Source organism: Micropterus salmoides, unplaced genomic scaffold (assembly GCF_014851395.1).
Source record: "Micropterus salmoides isolate LMB-PRFRI ecotype aquatic unplaced genomic scaffold, ASM1485139v1 Ms_hic_scaffold_11, whole genome shotgun sequence".
In the NCBI taxonomy this organism is placed as follows: Eukaryota; Metazoa; Chordata; class Actinopteri; order Centrarchiformes; family Centrarchidae; genus Micropterus; species Micropterus salmoides.
In genome coordinates, this window is record NW_024040152.1 from 33,752,691 (window position 1) to 33,766,904 (window position 14,214).

At 41.1% G+C, this 14,214-nt stretch overlaps 1 protein-coding gene across 2 annotated transcripts in view; it reads left to right on the plus strand.

Moving 5' to 3' along the window:
- grik2 (glutamate receptor, ionotropic, kainate 2) overlaps nt 1–13,688 on the plus strand; it is a 296,366-nt gene extending 282,678 nt beyond the window's left edge. For both annotated transcript variants that reach the window (XM_038712327.1, XM_038712325.1), the window contains one exon: nt 11,238–13,688. In XM_038712327.1, coding sequence (XP_038568255.1) covers nt 11,238–11,402 — 165 coding nt within the window. In that variant the 3' untranslated portion in view covers nt 11,403–13,688. The remainder of the gene's footprint in view (nt 1–11,237) is intronic.
- The last annotated feature ends 526 nt before the right edge of the window (nt 13,689–14,214 follow it).

Sequence of the window (14,214 nt, forward strand, 5' to 3'; positions counted from 1 at the left end):
AAAAGCAAGGACCCCAGGACTAAACGACGAAAGACCCGTCGCCCTGACATCTGTGGTTATGAAGTACGTGGGGGTGCTTTGTGTTTTCCCACCTAAAACCCCCTGCAATTTGTCTACAGAGCCAACAGGTCTGTAGATGATGCAGTAAACATGGCCCTTCACGTCATTCTCCAGCACCTGAACTCCCCAGCAACCTACGCCAGGATCCTGTGGATTTCAGCTCTGCTTTCAACACCATCATCCTGGCCCTGCTGCAGGACAAGCTCTCTCAGCTGAGTGTGCCAGACTCCACCTGCAGGTGGATCACAGACTTCCTGTCTGACAGGAAGCAGCATGTTAAGCTGGGAAAACATCTCTCTGACTTCAGGATCATCAGCACCGGTTCCCCTCAAGACTGCATTCTTTCCCCTCTGCTCTTCTCCCTGTACACCAACAGCTGCACCTCCAGTCACCAGTCCGTCAAGTTCCTGAAGTTTGCGGATGACACCACCCTCATTGGGCTCATCTCTGGTGGGGCTGAGTCCGCCTACAGATGGGAGATCTGGTGACCTGGTGCAGCCAGAACAGTCTGCAGCTCAACGCTCTGAAGACAGTGGAGATGGTCGTGAACTTTAGAAAGTGCACAGCCCCACCCTCCCCCATCATCCTGTGTGACTCCCCAGTCACCACTGTGGACTCCTTCCGCTTCCTGGGCACCATCATCTCTCAGGACCTCAATTGGGAGATGAACATCACCTCCCTCACCAAGAAGACCCAGCAGAGGATGTACTTCCAAAGACAATGATGGTGCACTTCTACACCGCCATCATTGAGTCCATCCTCACCTCCTCCATCACCATCTAGTACGCTGCTGCCACTGCCAGGGACAAGGGCAGGCTGCAGCGCATCATTCGCTCTGCAGAGAAGGTGATTAGTTGTCACCTTTCATCACATCCGGACTTGTACACCTCCAGGACTCTGAGTAGAGCAGGAAGATTGCAGCTGACTCCTCCCACCCTGGACACAAACGGTTTCAGACTCTCCCCTCTGGCAGGAGGCTGCAGCCCATCAGGACCAAAACCTCTCACCACAAGAACAGTTTCTCTCCGATTGCAGTGGGCTTCTTCATCAAGGCCCGGGTCCCCACTGTCACTGACTCTCATACCCCCCCCCCCAAACACACACACACACACAAACTCCTAACCCCACACTCTACAACAACGCTCAACTGTGCTTTATGTTGTGAACTTTTGCACATACTTGTCAGAATTGTATTATAGTACTATTGTAATTTTTGTATACTTGTACAATTTTTGATCTCATAAATTTTTATATATTTCTATTTATGTTCAAGTGTACTGTAAGCACCAATTTATACCAAGGCAAATTTCTCGTATGTGAAAATGTTCCTGGCAATAAAACTGATTCTGATTCTTATTCTGATAATTTACCTTTGTTAGTCAGTTAGTTACTTAGACTTTATTGTCCTCGCAGGAAAATTCTTTCTCAAAACAAACCTTTGTCAATATAGTGTATGTTAAGTTTGATCTTGTGTTCTTGGGAGTACAAACATGAACTCGGGAATTCATACTCACCTAACAGACGGACTGTTTCCTTCATCAAGCTCACTTTGCAATCAAGTCAGACACTCAGGTGACACTTAGTTGCCACAATAAAACTAAATCAATATTACAGGACTATAGGCTTTATGTATATGCCCAACAAAGAAAAACTGTGAGCCAAACCAGTGTGGCTTGCAACAAACAATTGATTTAGACTAAGACAAGATTTTAGAGACATCATAACCAAAGAACTTGCTAAAATAACACTTTTCTCAATGGCATTGACCATGGACACCACCTTACAAGCCAGCCCTTGACATGATCACTCTTCACCTGGTACCAGTACAGGCCATTACTGAAAGTTTTCAAGGAGGCATTATAAAATTAATTGTTATACTGACCATGTATTAAAAATTTAAATATTTCTCACCTAAAAAAATGTCAAAACTATATATGGTGACACAATAACAATTGCAAAATGAAAGTTATAATGTCGTTTTGGCTATGCCCCACTATTTCTACTGGTTGATCATATCCAAATGGGGCTATACGCTGAATCGTCTTGGGTTACTGGGTTCCCCAAAATGAACTGCTTTTACAACCATAATGTCTAATTTGTTATTTTTGTATAGACAACAACATTGGACTTGCTATAATTTCTACTAAGCTAAACCAGCAGTTTCCTCTTGCTACTGTAAACACACCCTAGACCTCTATGTATGTAATCTATATCAATCTTCTCAGCAGGCTATTGGTAAGAGGGCAAACGAGGATTTTTCAAAAATTTCAGACTTTTTCTATGTGTTTATAATCTAGTGTACTGTAAGTGTCTGATGTTGCTTTTAAAGTTTTAACTCTGCTGTCTTAATTCCTGCTTAAAGGATGAGCACAGTCAAAGTAAAGGAGAGACAATGTGTTAATTTTTTTCACCCAAAGAACATGTCAGTTTGTGTTGAAATATGTTCCAGAAAATTATTCTTGCTAATTTAACATAAGTTAAATCTTTCAGAGAAGTGATTTTAAACTCCATATTTTTCCACTGAACCACATGCCTCAAAGACTTTCAATAGAGCTTTTCTTTGTCATCTCCATGCTAGTCTGTCAGATATCCATGATTACCATGGTTGTCCCCTTCCTCCCGCTCCTCTTCCTGCTTCTTTCTTTCCTCTCCTGTCCCTCCCTCCCCCAGCTCCTCCTCCGCTTCCTTCTCCCGCTCCTTCTCCTCCCTCTCCTCTTCCTCCTACTGCTTTTTCCTCTCTTCCTGCCTGCTGCTGAAGCTGCTGCAGACTAACCTGGCTCTCGGGGTGCAGGGACCACCAGCTGTGTGTGAGGAATCCATCTCATCAACCCAGCACACACACACATACACACCTGCATGCATATGGATGCACACACATGTACACAGAGATGTCTGTGCTTAAGATGATTCAGGTGGTTGGGCTCAATTACAAGAGCTGCTTTGGAGGCAGAAATGGATTTAGTGGCTGAGCTAAATCTCAATGGGTAGAGTAAAAATAACCTTGAATCTGTAGATGTGTCTCATACAAGCACCCATCTGACATATGCCATAACAGACCATTGGGGCATTCCAAAGGCTTCTTCATAGGAGGAATGCAGAAATTTCTTTGCTCTTGACTATCTGTGTATCTATTGCCAGATATTGCCATTGCAAGAATGTGAATATTGGGTATTTCTGCAAAAACCTGGGCTACGTTCAATGACAGTACTTCTTTTAACCGATGCTACATTTAACATCTGCACAAGGCAGATACAGTATGGTTAGTATTAAGTAAACATCACAGTTCATAAAAAGGAAAGGAAAAGGAAAGTTATTTAGAGGTCTGTGACAGGACCCAAAATCTGGTCTTCTACATCAAAGTCATGTTACATGCCCATCTACCACCCTGACCTCCACACCCTTACTATCCACTTCATTACATCAAGGACAGACCACTTCCTGCACTGGGGACTGGACACTGGAATTGGATGTAAGTAAGGCAGAGGCAGGGGTGTAGGACTGGGGGGAAAGTATACAGGGCCCTCATGTGATGGGGGCTCCAGTGAAAAAAGCACAGGGTCATCCGGCAAAGTGCTGCATTGGCCAGTCCAACACATGAGAAATATAACAATACCTAGATGAAGTAAATGATAAGGCCAATGTGTTAAAGAGGTCATAATATGCTTTTTGGCGTCTTCCCTCTCCTTTATTGAGTTATATATCTTTTTGTGCATGTAACAGGTTTGCAAAGTGAAAAGGCCCAAAGTCCAGCTCAAAGGGAGTTCCCATCTCCCACAGAAAACTCTGCTCTGAACTGAAAACAGCTCGTTTGTAGTCCAGCCGCTTCGTGAAACAGTAGCTTCGATAAAAGCTAAACGCGCCTCATATAACGCTCGCCAAGCGGCGACTCCGACACGCCCTCAGAAACAGCGAGCTGCAGCACACAGCTCTCCTCCCCCTTCCAAACACTAGCTACCCTCCAGGCAGTCAGTGGACATAAAGTTGTTCCTGTGATGTAGAGACAGAGCTCAGTTAAAACTTTATGGATACAGATTAATAACTCACCACTCTGAAACTCTCGCTCCAGTCCGTGTTGCCAAGCTGGTCGGCAACACGTACGGCTGAACCCGAGCTGTTTACCGGCTTCTCGCCGACCCGCCCTTCTCTGCTTCTGATTGGCTAGTAGTCCTTAACTAGGAACTGAGAATGTGCAGCTCCCAACAAAGATCATTTAGAGACAAGATGTATCACTCCATAGCTAAAACGAAGCCTTCAACACAGGCTGAAAAGAGGAGCTGCAGCAATGTGCAGTATGACAAAAATATAACCACGGGTTATATTATATATATATATAAGTGACGCTTTTATCCAAAGCGACTTACAATTGCTATACATGTCAGAGGTCACACACCTGTGGAGCAACGAGGGGTTAAGGTCTTGCTCAGGGACACATTGGTAGATGGGTCACAGTGGCGAATTGAACCCAGGTTTCTCACACCAAAGGCATGTATCTTATCCATTGCACCATCACCACCCCACTGCACAGCACTGCACCTAATGTGGATGACAGCACAGAGGAGCTCACAGATTAGGCAAACCCTCAAAGCAGCTAATCATTTACTGCCCACAGAGGGCCAGAGATGCCAAGTAAACTGAGGATTACAGCGCAGCCGTGCCCCATCCCATCTGCATCACAACGTCACATCTGTTCCTGCTCTATTCAAGCTAAACGGAGCCTATTAGTTCACTCTCACAGGTGAGGTACCTTTATATGTTGAATGTAGAGACAAATAAAGAATAGAAAAGGAACAACTCTATTCCAGATTAATATTTACCTGCTAAACCTGTCTGCCATAAATCATCTTCATCTGATTACTTTTGGATTACTGCAGCTATAAAATCTATACAGAATGAGATTAAATCAATAATACCCCCGTGGAAATGTCTTCATGATATACAGTTTTATTACCATTATTCATTTGTACAATCAGGCCTCTGTAAATAATAGCATGGACTAAATGCACCCTTCTTTTTTTCAATGGCTGCTCTCAGTTAGATTTACGACCTTTCCAGTCTCCTCAAAGTGGACAAGCCCTTCCTCTGAGCTATCCCACAGTGCCATGAGGTGGTACAGCTGCAGCTGATTGTTGCACGTCATAAAACTATGTAATCCAGTGACCCTAAGTAGCCGCCATCAATCCAACATGCCACCAGCAGGCAGCTATGATGACAGTGTGTCTCCTGAGTGTGAGCAGAGTGGGCCCAGTGTTTCCCAAAGCCTGGAGCTAAATGGCTGTTACTTGTGAAAACACTGCCATGCCATTTAATTTTAGAGGAAGAAAGAAGAAAAATCAATAGTTATGAAAAGCCTGTTTCAGAGTGGCTTAGACAATCAGCAAGTATACTGTGAGAAATACATGTGAAAAGAGATATATCTGTAGATGTTTCATGTGCTGCAGGTTTAACATATAGCAGTATTTGTACTATACAGTATAGGCCTGTACAAACACTGGGCTGATATGATAAACATTATTACAAAAGAGTAAAGGAGCTAAATGTTGCATTTTAACATCAACAAATGAATGTCAGAAATGTTTGTTGAGAAAATTCTTCTGAAACACATTACTACCCTGGCTTTATTGTATAGATTTTCTGATGTTAAAATGCTATAATATCTCCACTGAATCAATATTATTTGACATTACCTAAATGTGTCAATTTTCAGTAGCAGATCTGCCATTGCTTGATCCATGCTCTTCACTCTCCACAGTCCTTCTCACTTGCATGTAAATATAATAAGGATAAGGATATAATGATGATTGCTTAGCTTAACTCTTTGTTCATCACAGTTACCTCCTTTTAGCAGGGAGCACAAACAATAGCTTTCCCTTGAGCAGGTCTGTCCCATTCCCAGCTGCTGTTGTTGTTTTACACAGTATTTGCAGATGTCAAAGTGGCTGATGAGAAAAGAGACGAGAATGTGAAGAAGCTGCAGTTTAATTTGACTTTCAGCGAGATACAATGAGCATCAATAAGTGATGATGTTCTATGGGCCTGTAAAACTCAGCATGCTCACTGAGATTGTGTTCATGCACATGTGGGGATGCTTGTCGGGTTTGTGTGTGCATCCATTTTGTTCCGCACAGTCCTGTATAACTGAGATTTAGCTAGTGTCTTGTGTTTCTGAGTTTGTGTTTATGTGAATCACTCAACCACAAAGCACACTGTTCTTTCTTACTACAGTGGTATGTGTGCTCCATGCAGCAAAAATGCATTTTTTTCGACAATGTATTGTATTTACAATCAAGATTGAGTGATTTCCCAGCAGAAAATGAATTTAAAGAATTTAAAGTCTCTTAAGATGGATTTTTCCTCAACTGTATCAAAAATTGCATTTGTTTTAATGTGTGTTTGTTGGCTAGTCGATGGTCAGAGGAAATGGTCTGGATCATCAGCAGCTTAATGATACAGAGGAAACCATTTACAGTGATAAAAAGCTTGGAACAGAATCAATCCCTAAACAAATATTGTTTAAATAATTAGCTTATAGTCATCAAGTAGTCTGCTTACAGGGCCCATTGTGGGTCTTTTCATATATCAAATGGAAAGAAATCTGAATGTTAGTTTTTAAACTCTGCTACCATTTGGGCATTGATACCCTACAGTTTATTTTCAGGCTGTTAAAAATTTACAAATGCACTGAAACCAGTGCCAAGCTCTGACTTATTGGCCTATTTGCACTACTGACGTTACTTTATTTGTGAACGGCACAAAACTGTTTTAGGCTACAGCCTAATTATAATTTGAACTACAATAAGCTAAATTTTATACACAGTACTGTATAGTGTATTTGAATGATACACAGTACAGTAATTTCATTTGTACCGTTCAGAAAGGTAGTTTTTCTCCTTTTAATGCGCCCAGTCCCAGCGCCACCTTTTCTCCTCATCTGGTTCAAGTTTTGTTGTCACTGTGATTTAACCAGCTGGCCAGTCCGGGCCTGTATAGACATCCTGTTTAGGGAACAGGGTTGCCAGAGACTGTTCAGCAGACTGTTCTATTGTCTACATATTTAATCTTGAATTCCTCACGACTAAAACCTTTGGAAGATGTGTCTCATTCTCATGTTTCTACTGTATGTTTTGTGGAAAGACGTTAGACTTTGCTGTCTGCACATCACAGCGATAGCATTCTTTTTGATTATCAGTTTCACTTTAATGGGTCGCACAGTATGTGGATAAATTTAATCATTCAATTATGCAGAAGTCTTTGCATTTATTACACATTCATATAATTCACATCCAGTCGGGCTCTATACAGTAAAAGTGTTACGGTGTCCAGATGTTCAGCTACAGTTTGATAATCACAGTCTGTGGATAAAGCTGCACTAGGCAATATTTAAATCAAAATCTGTAGAAATCCAGCTGTCTGATCAAGTTAAGTTACAATGTGGAGCTGGAACACACACATCTCATCCCCACTGCATAATTAGAAGAAGATATATACTTTATTAGCTTATCGTTCCTCAATGTGCTCACCATTAAAATGTAATACAGTTGATGCAAGAGCCTGATTAGTATTTACCAACCAGTTGACCAACCAGCTACATTTACTTTAATCCAAAAACAACAAGTTTAGCATTGCAAACATTAACCTGTGTATCATTTTACTGATGGTAGGATATTTGCATTTTTGCCTGAAGATTTCTGAGACATTGCTCCCAAGAAGAACACAGCAAATGTCCCAGGATGACATGTTTACATTGAAGTGACATAGCCCTCTAGTGGCCGTGGTCGTAGTGGCAGGAGAAAAGGAGGAATCCAGGTTATTATAGAGCGTCCAGAAGTCCAAAAAGGGAGGAATGGATGGTTCAACAAAACATCTGACTTGGACACTATATACCACTGTTCTTTTCCTGTTTGAAAACAGTGTTTATTTTTTTAAAAGCATGACCAAAGATCAATCCATTATCCTAACCACCTGGTTATTACTGTAACCAGTAATTACATAGTGAGCACAGAAAAATGAAGTCTGCTGCCGATGTGGAGTCAGACCAGAAAACACTCCAATATATGTCCAGCATATTTTGTCTTTTAATTTGTCGGCTTTGTTGAGATTTTTTCAGGTCTTTTCTTTCCTTAAGGTTTCCACTAAATTCAGTAAAGCAATAAATTCACTTACAGACACTTGGAGCATCCCAAATTTGGTAATTAAGTAAAATCATATCTGCTTTTGTTCTTATCAAAACAACATTATTGTTTGACGAGTACATTTTCATATTTACATTGTTCTGATAACCTTTAGGGACTATGACAGTTTGACTGTCAAGTTTGACTTGAAGTTCATTCTTGCATAAACATGGAAAGATAATGCATGGTGTGCATTGTAGAATATTCATTCGCTGTTAATTTCCAGTTATTTCAAATCGACCCACCTGTACTTTGAACAGCATTATCATGCCAAACCTTTTAAAACTCCTTTTTAAAAAAGCCTCAAGTCTCTTGACAGTTGCTTTTGATATCGTACCAAAAATAATTAAAACTACACAATCCAAAGCATAAAAACACTGGCATGGTCTAAAAACAGAAAACAGCTTTACTTTGTATGGTAGTGTAATTTTATTTTTTCCTGTGGATGATGGTGATACAGTCACAAAAATAAAGAATAAAATTTAATAAATAAATAAAGAGGAATGTTGTCGGCTGCCAGGTGTGTACCCATTGATCCTCATAGTAGTTTCTGATAAAAATACAATGTTGTACCTAATCAGCCTGAACTGAGTATCGAGAATCTGGGTTGGTCAGCTTGGTCACTACAGCTGGCAGTGTTGGTTGGTAGGAACCCAGGGGGGGGATCAGGTCTGTGTTCCAGTAACTCCAAATGGTTGATATCCACACTACTCCTTTGCTTTCTGTCTACACCCTCTGCTGTCCAAAAGTGGGAGTTAGTTTAGTAGCAACAAGGAATTGGACAATCTAAATTGCGGAACAAAAAGGAATTACAATCTACGGGAGGATGACACAAACCAAAGGCTTTGGTAAAATGCAGTGCAGCCACAAGACTTTGTGTTACCGGAAAGGTACGTCTCTCAAAGCCCCAGGCAAATTGTGATGTGATATTGCGCTCAGGGCCGCCCATAAGAGGGGGAAAGCATAATAAGCTAATTTAATTTTGAACCTTAAAAAACTCACCATTACTTAAAATAACTTAAAATTAAAAAAAAAAAATTAATGTTGCTGTAGTATAAATATATCCTGTTTCATAATAAAAACCACCTCTCCTGAAAATGGTATGAGAAATGTTTGTCGTACGCAACGTCAAAACATCAAAAGTGCACCGCATGCTGCAGGCCATGTATGTGTTTATGTGGGAGATGGAGAGAGAGCACAGCATGCCTTGACACAAGTAAATCAGATTTACAGAGGGCCCATTTACTGGACCTTTTCAGTCACTTTTATATGTACAGTCTGTACTGCTTTGCCTTGGAAGAAGGACTGTAATGCTACAACACCACCATTATGTGTTTATCTATTGCTATCTGTATAAGAAGAACAGCCCAGTGCCATCAGGAATTACAGTGACACTGACAATCTGCACCTCAAAACTTGGTGAGTTGAGGTAGTGTGCCTTTATGTGTCTCGAGAGTCCAGTCAGTGTCCAATCGCACGACCGGCATCATTGTTTGCTTTTTTGTAACTGTAACCAGGATCATAGTGTTTCACTTATAGTTTCTATGACCACAATGTTTTCCTAACCTTAGCCAAACTAAAGTGTAATCACTATATGCATATAGGTCTAGATCATATTCTTTGTAACAGCATTTACAGAGACCCAACAATTCCCACCAAGAGCAAGTGCAACAGTTGCAGGGAAAAACTTTAACTTTTAGCAGAAACCTCGAGCAGAATTTAGAATATAGCAGCATAACTAAGGGGTGGTTCAGGGCTCAGATGAGCTCAGACGAGCCCTGAACCATCTGGGACTTTGTAGAGGAGACATTGACATATTTGTGGTAATTCATCCCACAGTTATTGAAGTATTTTTGTCTGGACCAAGTCAGGCTGACATTGTCATCTAGCATGGCTAAAACGTCAGTGAATCTAATCTGGGGTTTTGCAGAACTCTACCAACTGTCTGGAGATAAGGTGTTAAAACATCACCCCCTTCTCTTAGACTGTGGAAAGCAGTCTGTCTTATTCCCAACGCGTCAAATACGGCCACCTGGTCAGTGGCCATATGCTTTAAATTACCAGACGCTGTAAGTACCCCTCTTGCGTAATCTCTGGACATGTCCATCTATGTTTTGATGTGTCACTGAAGTCAGGTGACGTAGTTTAAAGGGCGAGAAAAGTCTGCATAGAGAGTATGTCGAGCTAGTTGGATGGGTCAAACACTGGACCACTGTTCATTTCTTGTGTGAAACCAATAGTCAACATTATTTTTACCCTAAGTATGGAACTTAACTTGCATAACTGAAGTTATGTAACTAACACTTTTAGTGCGTAAAATGTAGTTATTTAAACAGAAACTATGATCTTTTCCTAAACCAAACCAAGTAGTTTTGGCGTCTGGTGAAGAAATGTTTCTCAGCCAGCTTTATTTTGAAAGTCTAACTGGATGTATTTCTTTTTGCTTACATTACATGCAAAACTGATGCTAGTGTGGTACCTACAGCGTCATGTAGGACCACTGTCCAGCCTTATTTGATCTGTTAGGAATGAGAATGTGTTGTGGAAAGGCATTGTGGGAAACATTGGCAAATGCCAACTAATGTAGAACTCAAGGAAAGGAAGTGTATACACCAATTTATGTAAATAACACAAAATATGACATTAACAATTAAATTTACTAGGCACAACAGATAGATAACATACTGCAGTTTGAGAGTATACAAGAGTGGATCTTTGAAACAGAGAATATCTTGCAATGCATCATACACAGTGTGCATAAAAAGCCCTGCATGAGCAGAGACAATTAAAAATTCACCTGATGTATTCTGACACTATGTTGAGTAATTCCCTGCCTTTACACTTTACACTCTACTACACAGCATAAGGACCTGCACCTCCGCCCATCCTACTTCTTCCCATTGGGAGGCTACAATACGAGGCTGCCCACGGGGAGAAGAGGCTTGTTCTCTTGCCTGTAACATTTGGAAAGGGGAAGCGGTCTGAAACTTATTCTATTTTCCTCTGCAGAGGTCCTTCTGCAGCGCCATGGTGGATGAGCTGCGGGTATCCCTCAAGTGCCAGCGCCGGCTCAAACACAAGCCCCAGCCACCCGTCATGGTAAAAACGGAGGAGGTCATCAACATGCACACCTTTAACGACCGCAGACTGCCAGGGAAAGAGACCATGGCCTAAAATGGGAATCACCATCTCTCCTGCAGTGAGGAGGTGTGCAGAGACACTGGGGAAGAGGTGGGGGTAAATGGTAAGGATGGGCAGTGGGTTGTAATAGTTGACATTTGGGTTATTTCTAAGGTAGAGCAGAGGTGTTTGGAAGTATATTGACAAAATGTCATTCTTGTTTCTTTATAAATAGCTGGGGAAGAGATTCAACAATATTTCCTGTGGAAATAACTTGGGTGAAATTTCAGCGAGTTACCTCATTACTCTTATCACCTTGGCAAAAAGGCAAACTACAAGTGCAAGGATTTTTAAAACCCAGGAGTCGAAGAGCAAGAGTCAGTAAATAAATTTAAGCTGGGACAGAGATGGTCCCTGTAAAAAACGGGGTCTCAAAGGAGGCTTGTTAAGCAGCACCAAGAGCATTGTAGAGACGGTGAGCAAAAAAACATGTATAGATGCTAACTTGTCGAATGGGGAGAAAAGTTTGTAAAGGATTGTTTATTTTCAGATGTTGTGAATAGAATGACTGCACAGGCTCTTGGCTAAATTAAACCCAAAGCCCCAAAGACAACGGCGAGCTCGGCTGCTCCAGAAATGTACAGAGAGCCATTGTTAAGTCACATATGATATTGATCAACGTCAAAAATGGATATACTATATATCATCCATCGGGCAATAAGTGATATCATTTATTTGTGTTTCAGAGTACTAACACTATTAGTCTTTAATGTAGGGGGAAGTAATTTTTAGAGGCAGAATATATGGTGAAATACAAGCAGAGAATGCAGGAGTCGGGCCAAAATATTGAGCTGTTGATGCCCATGTATTAGCAAGTAGTCACACACCCTTAATATCAGTAAAGAGGAACCTTGGAATGGTGTGAGCAAGGCTCACCAAGTCTAAATTCACAGCAATCACACAACACACAAACTCTATTTATTAAAAGTATTTATTGTTTTATTTATGAAACTTATTTATATCTCTATAGACTGGATTTTCACTACTGCCATAAATACACCTCACTTCCACTCTTTATGGGTACACAGTTTCTTTCCATTTGCTCAGTGTCAATTCTCCAACTTCATTTTGTACTCTTGTGGCTTTTATTTTTTTTTTTTATTTGGAGCAAAGCCCCACATTTACTTGTGCAAATGCAATTTCTATGAAAAAGTGTTTTTGTACGAAGAGAATCAAAGTTTTGTAATGATTTTTATCAACACGAAACACACCATGAGAGTGTCATCCATGGCAGAGGGGTGGTACTCCAGGCTGGTAGTTCAGAAGGGTTTCCTAGACACATACACACAAACACACCCAAGAGTGCAGGGTACACCCATCCTCCATGGAGCAGATTCAAACCAATTAATACTATTAATATAGAGCTTTCTGATAGCATCAGTGACATAATGTTTTGGAGAAGAAGTAAAAAATATATATTTTTATCATGTAAAGGAATCATATTCAAAGAAAGATATTTTTACTTCACATGAAAGAAGAGTAATGATAATACTGGTTAGAGCAAATAGTGTACACGCACAACTGCTTGATTCCTCCTGGCACGACTACGTCGCATTCCAGCTGAGATGTGGACGCCAGAGCTGATTGTGCTTGTGATTCCACCAGATGTGATGCTGTGGGTTTCAGAAGCAGCCCTCCACTCTGCTCCGTGGAGAATACACGATATATCCATTATTGACGGAATCCGTGTCAAGCTGCACATAGCAGATCGAACTGGGCAGGAAGTCAGACACGGCTTAGAGCATCCAGTCGCTTTTCAAAATAAAACACTCAGACTCCCTGTAGTATATCAACAATAAACATGATGAAAAAAAAGAAACCATATCACTATGCAGCCTACTTACCCACTGTAGAAGACATCAACAGTAGGATCAGGACAGCACAGAAATCAAGGAATATTACCAAATCAACAAATTGCAGGTAAAAAGCTCTGCTTCCTAAACGCTCCTTGGTGGGACAAAGAAATGCAGAGGATGCAACAAAAACATGCAGCAGATGTGACGTCAAATAGCCGTGCCCGGTGGAATCAAGGCACAAGAAGAGAGGAATACTGCTGATGATGCTTATCATTCTACACCCCCAGTTACTGATAGAATGCTAGAATCCAGTGCTGAGCAATCGTGTGTAAATGGTTTTAAAAAGGAAAAAGATGTATTTAAAAATATATAAAGACCACTTAACTAATTTTGAACTTGTTGTGAAAACAAAATGGAGTGCACACAGTTTACCCTTTGAAGTTGATGCACAAGTTTAAAGAAAATAAAGTATTCCCAACTTTCACCTCATCTGCCTCTTTATTGAATGTTGAGTACATGAATGAAACATGACAAGAACAGAGTGAAAATTACAGCACTTAAAGTATTCTATAGTAGAAAGCTATTATAGGAGACTAAAAATGTATAGCCAGAAAAAATGCCCATGTGGGCCATTTTAATAATGGGATGGAATCTGAGCTTTTAATTAGATAACCCCATTGGGCAAGGGTGTGTCAACTTAAGAATTAGTTAGAGGCATGTCTTATTGCCTCTGCATTAAGTTCAGCCACCATATAATGTATAGTGTACATGCAGACATACAGGTTGGTCAAGCCCCTTTCCTTTGATGGTGCCACACAAGGGCAAGGGCTTCACCAGCTCCACGGTGGACACATCCATGGACTATTGATTGGGCCAAGGTGGGCAACAAATTGGGCCCGAGTCCATTTAGATCACACAATTTGGCAGAAGCATGTCCAATTACCCAGGGGCATTCATGGGAACGGACTGACCCGGCGCAGGGGGACGTAATCGATTTTCGCTGTTCTAGC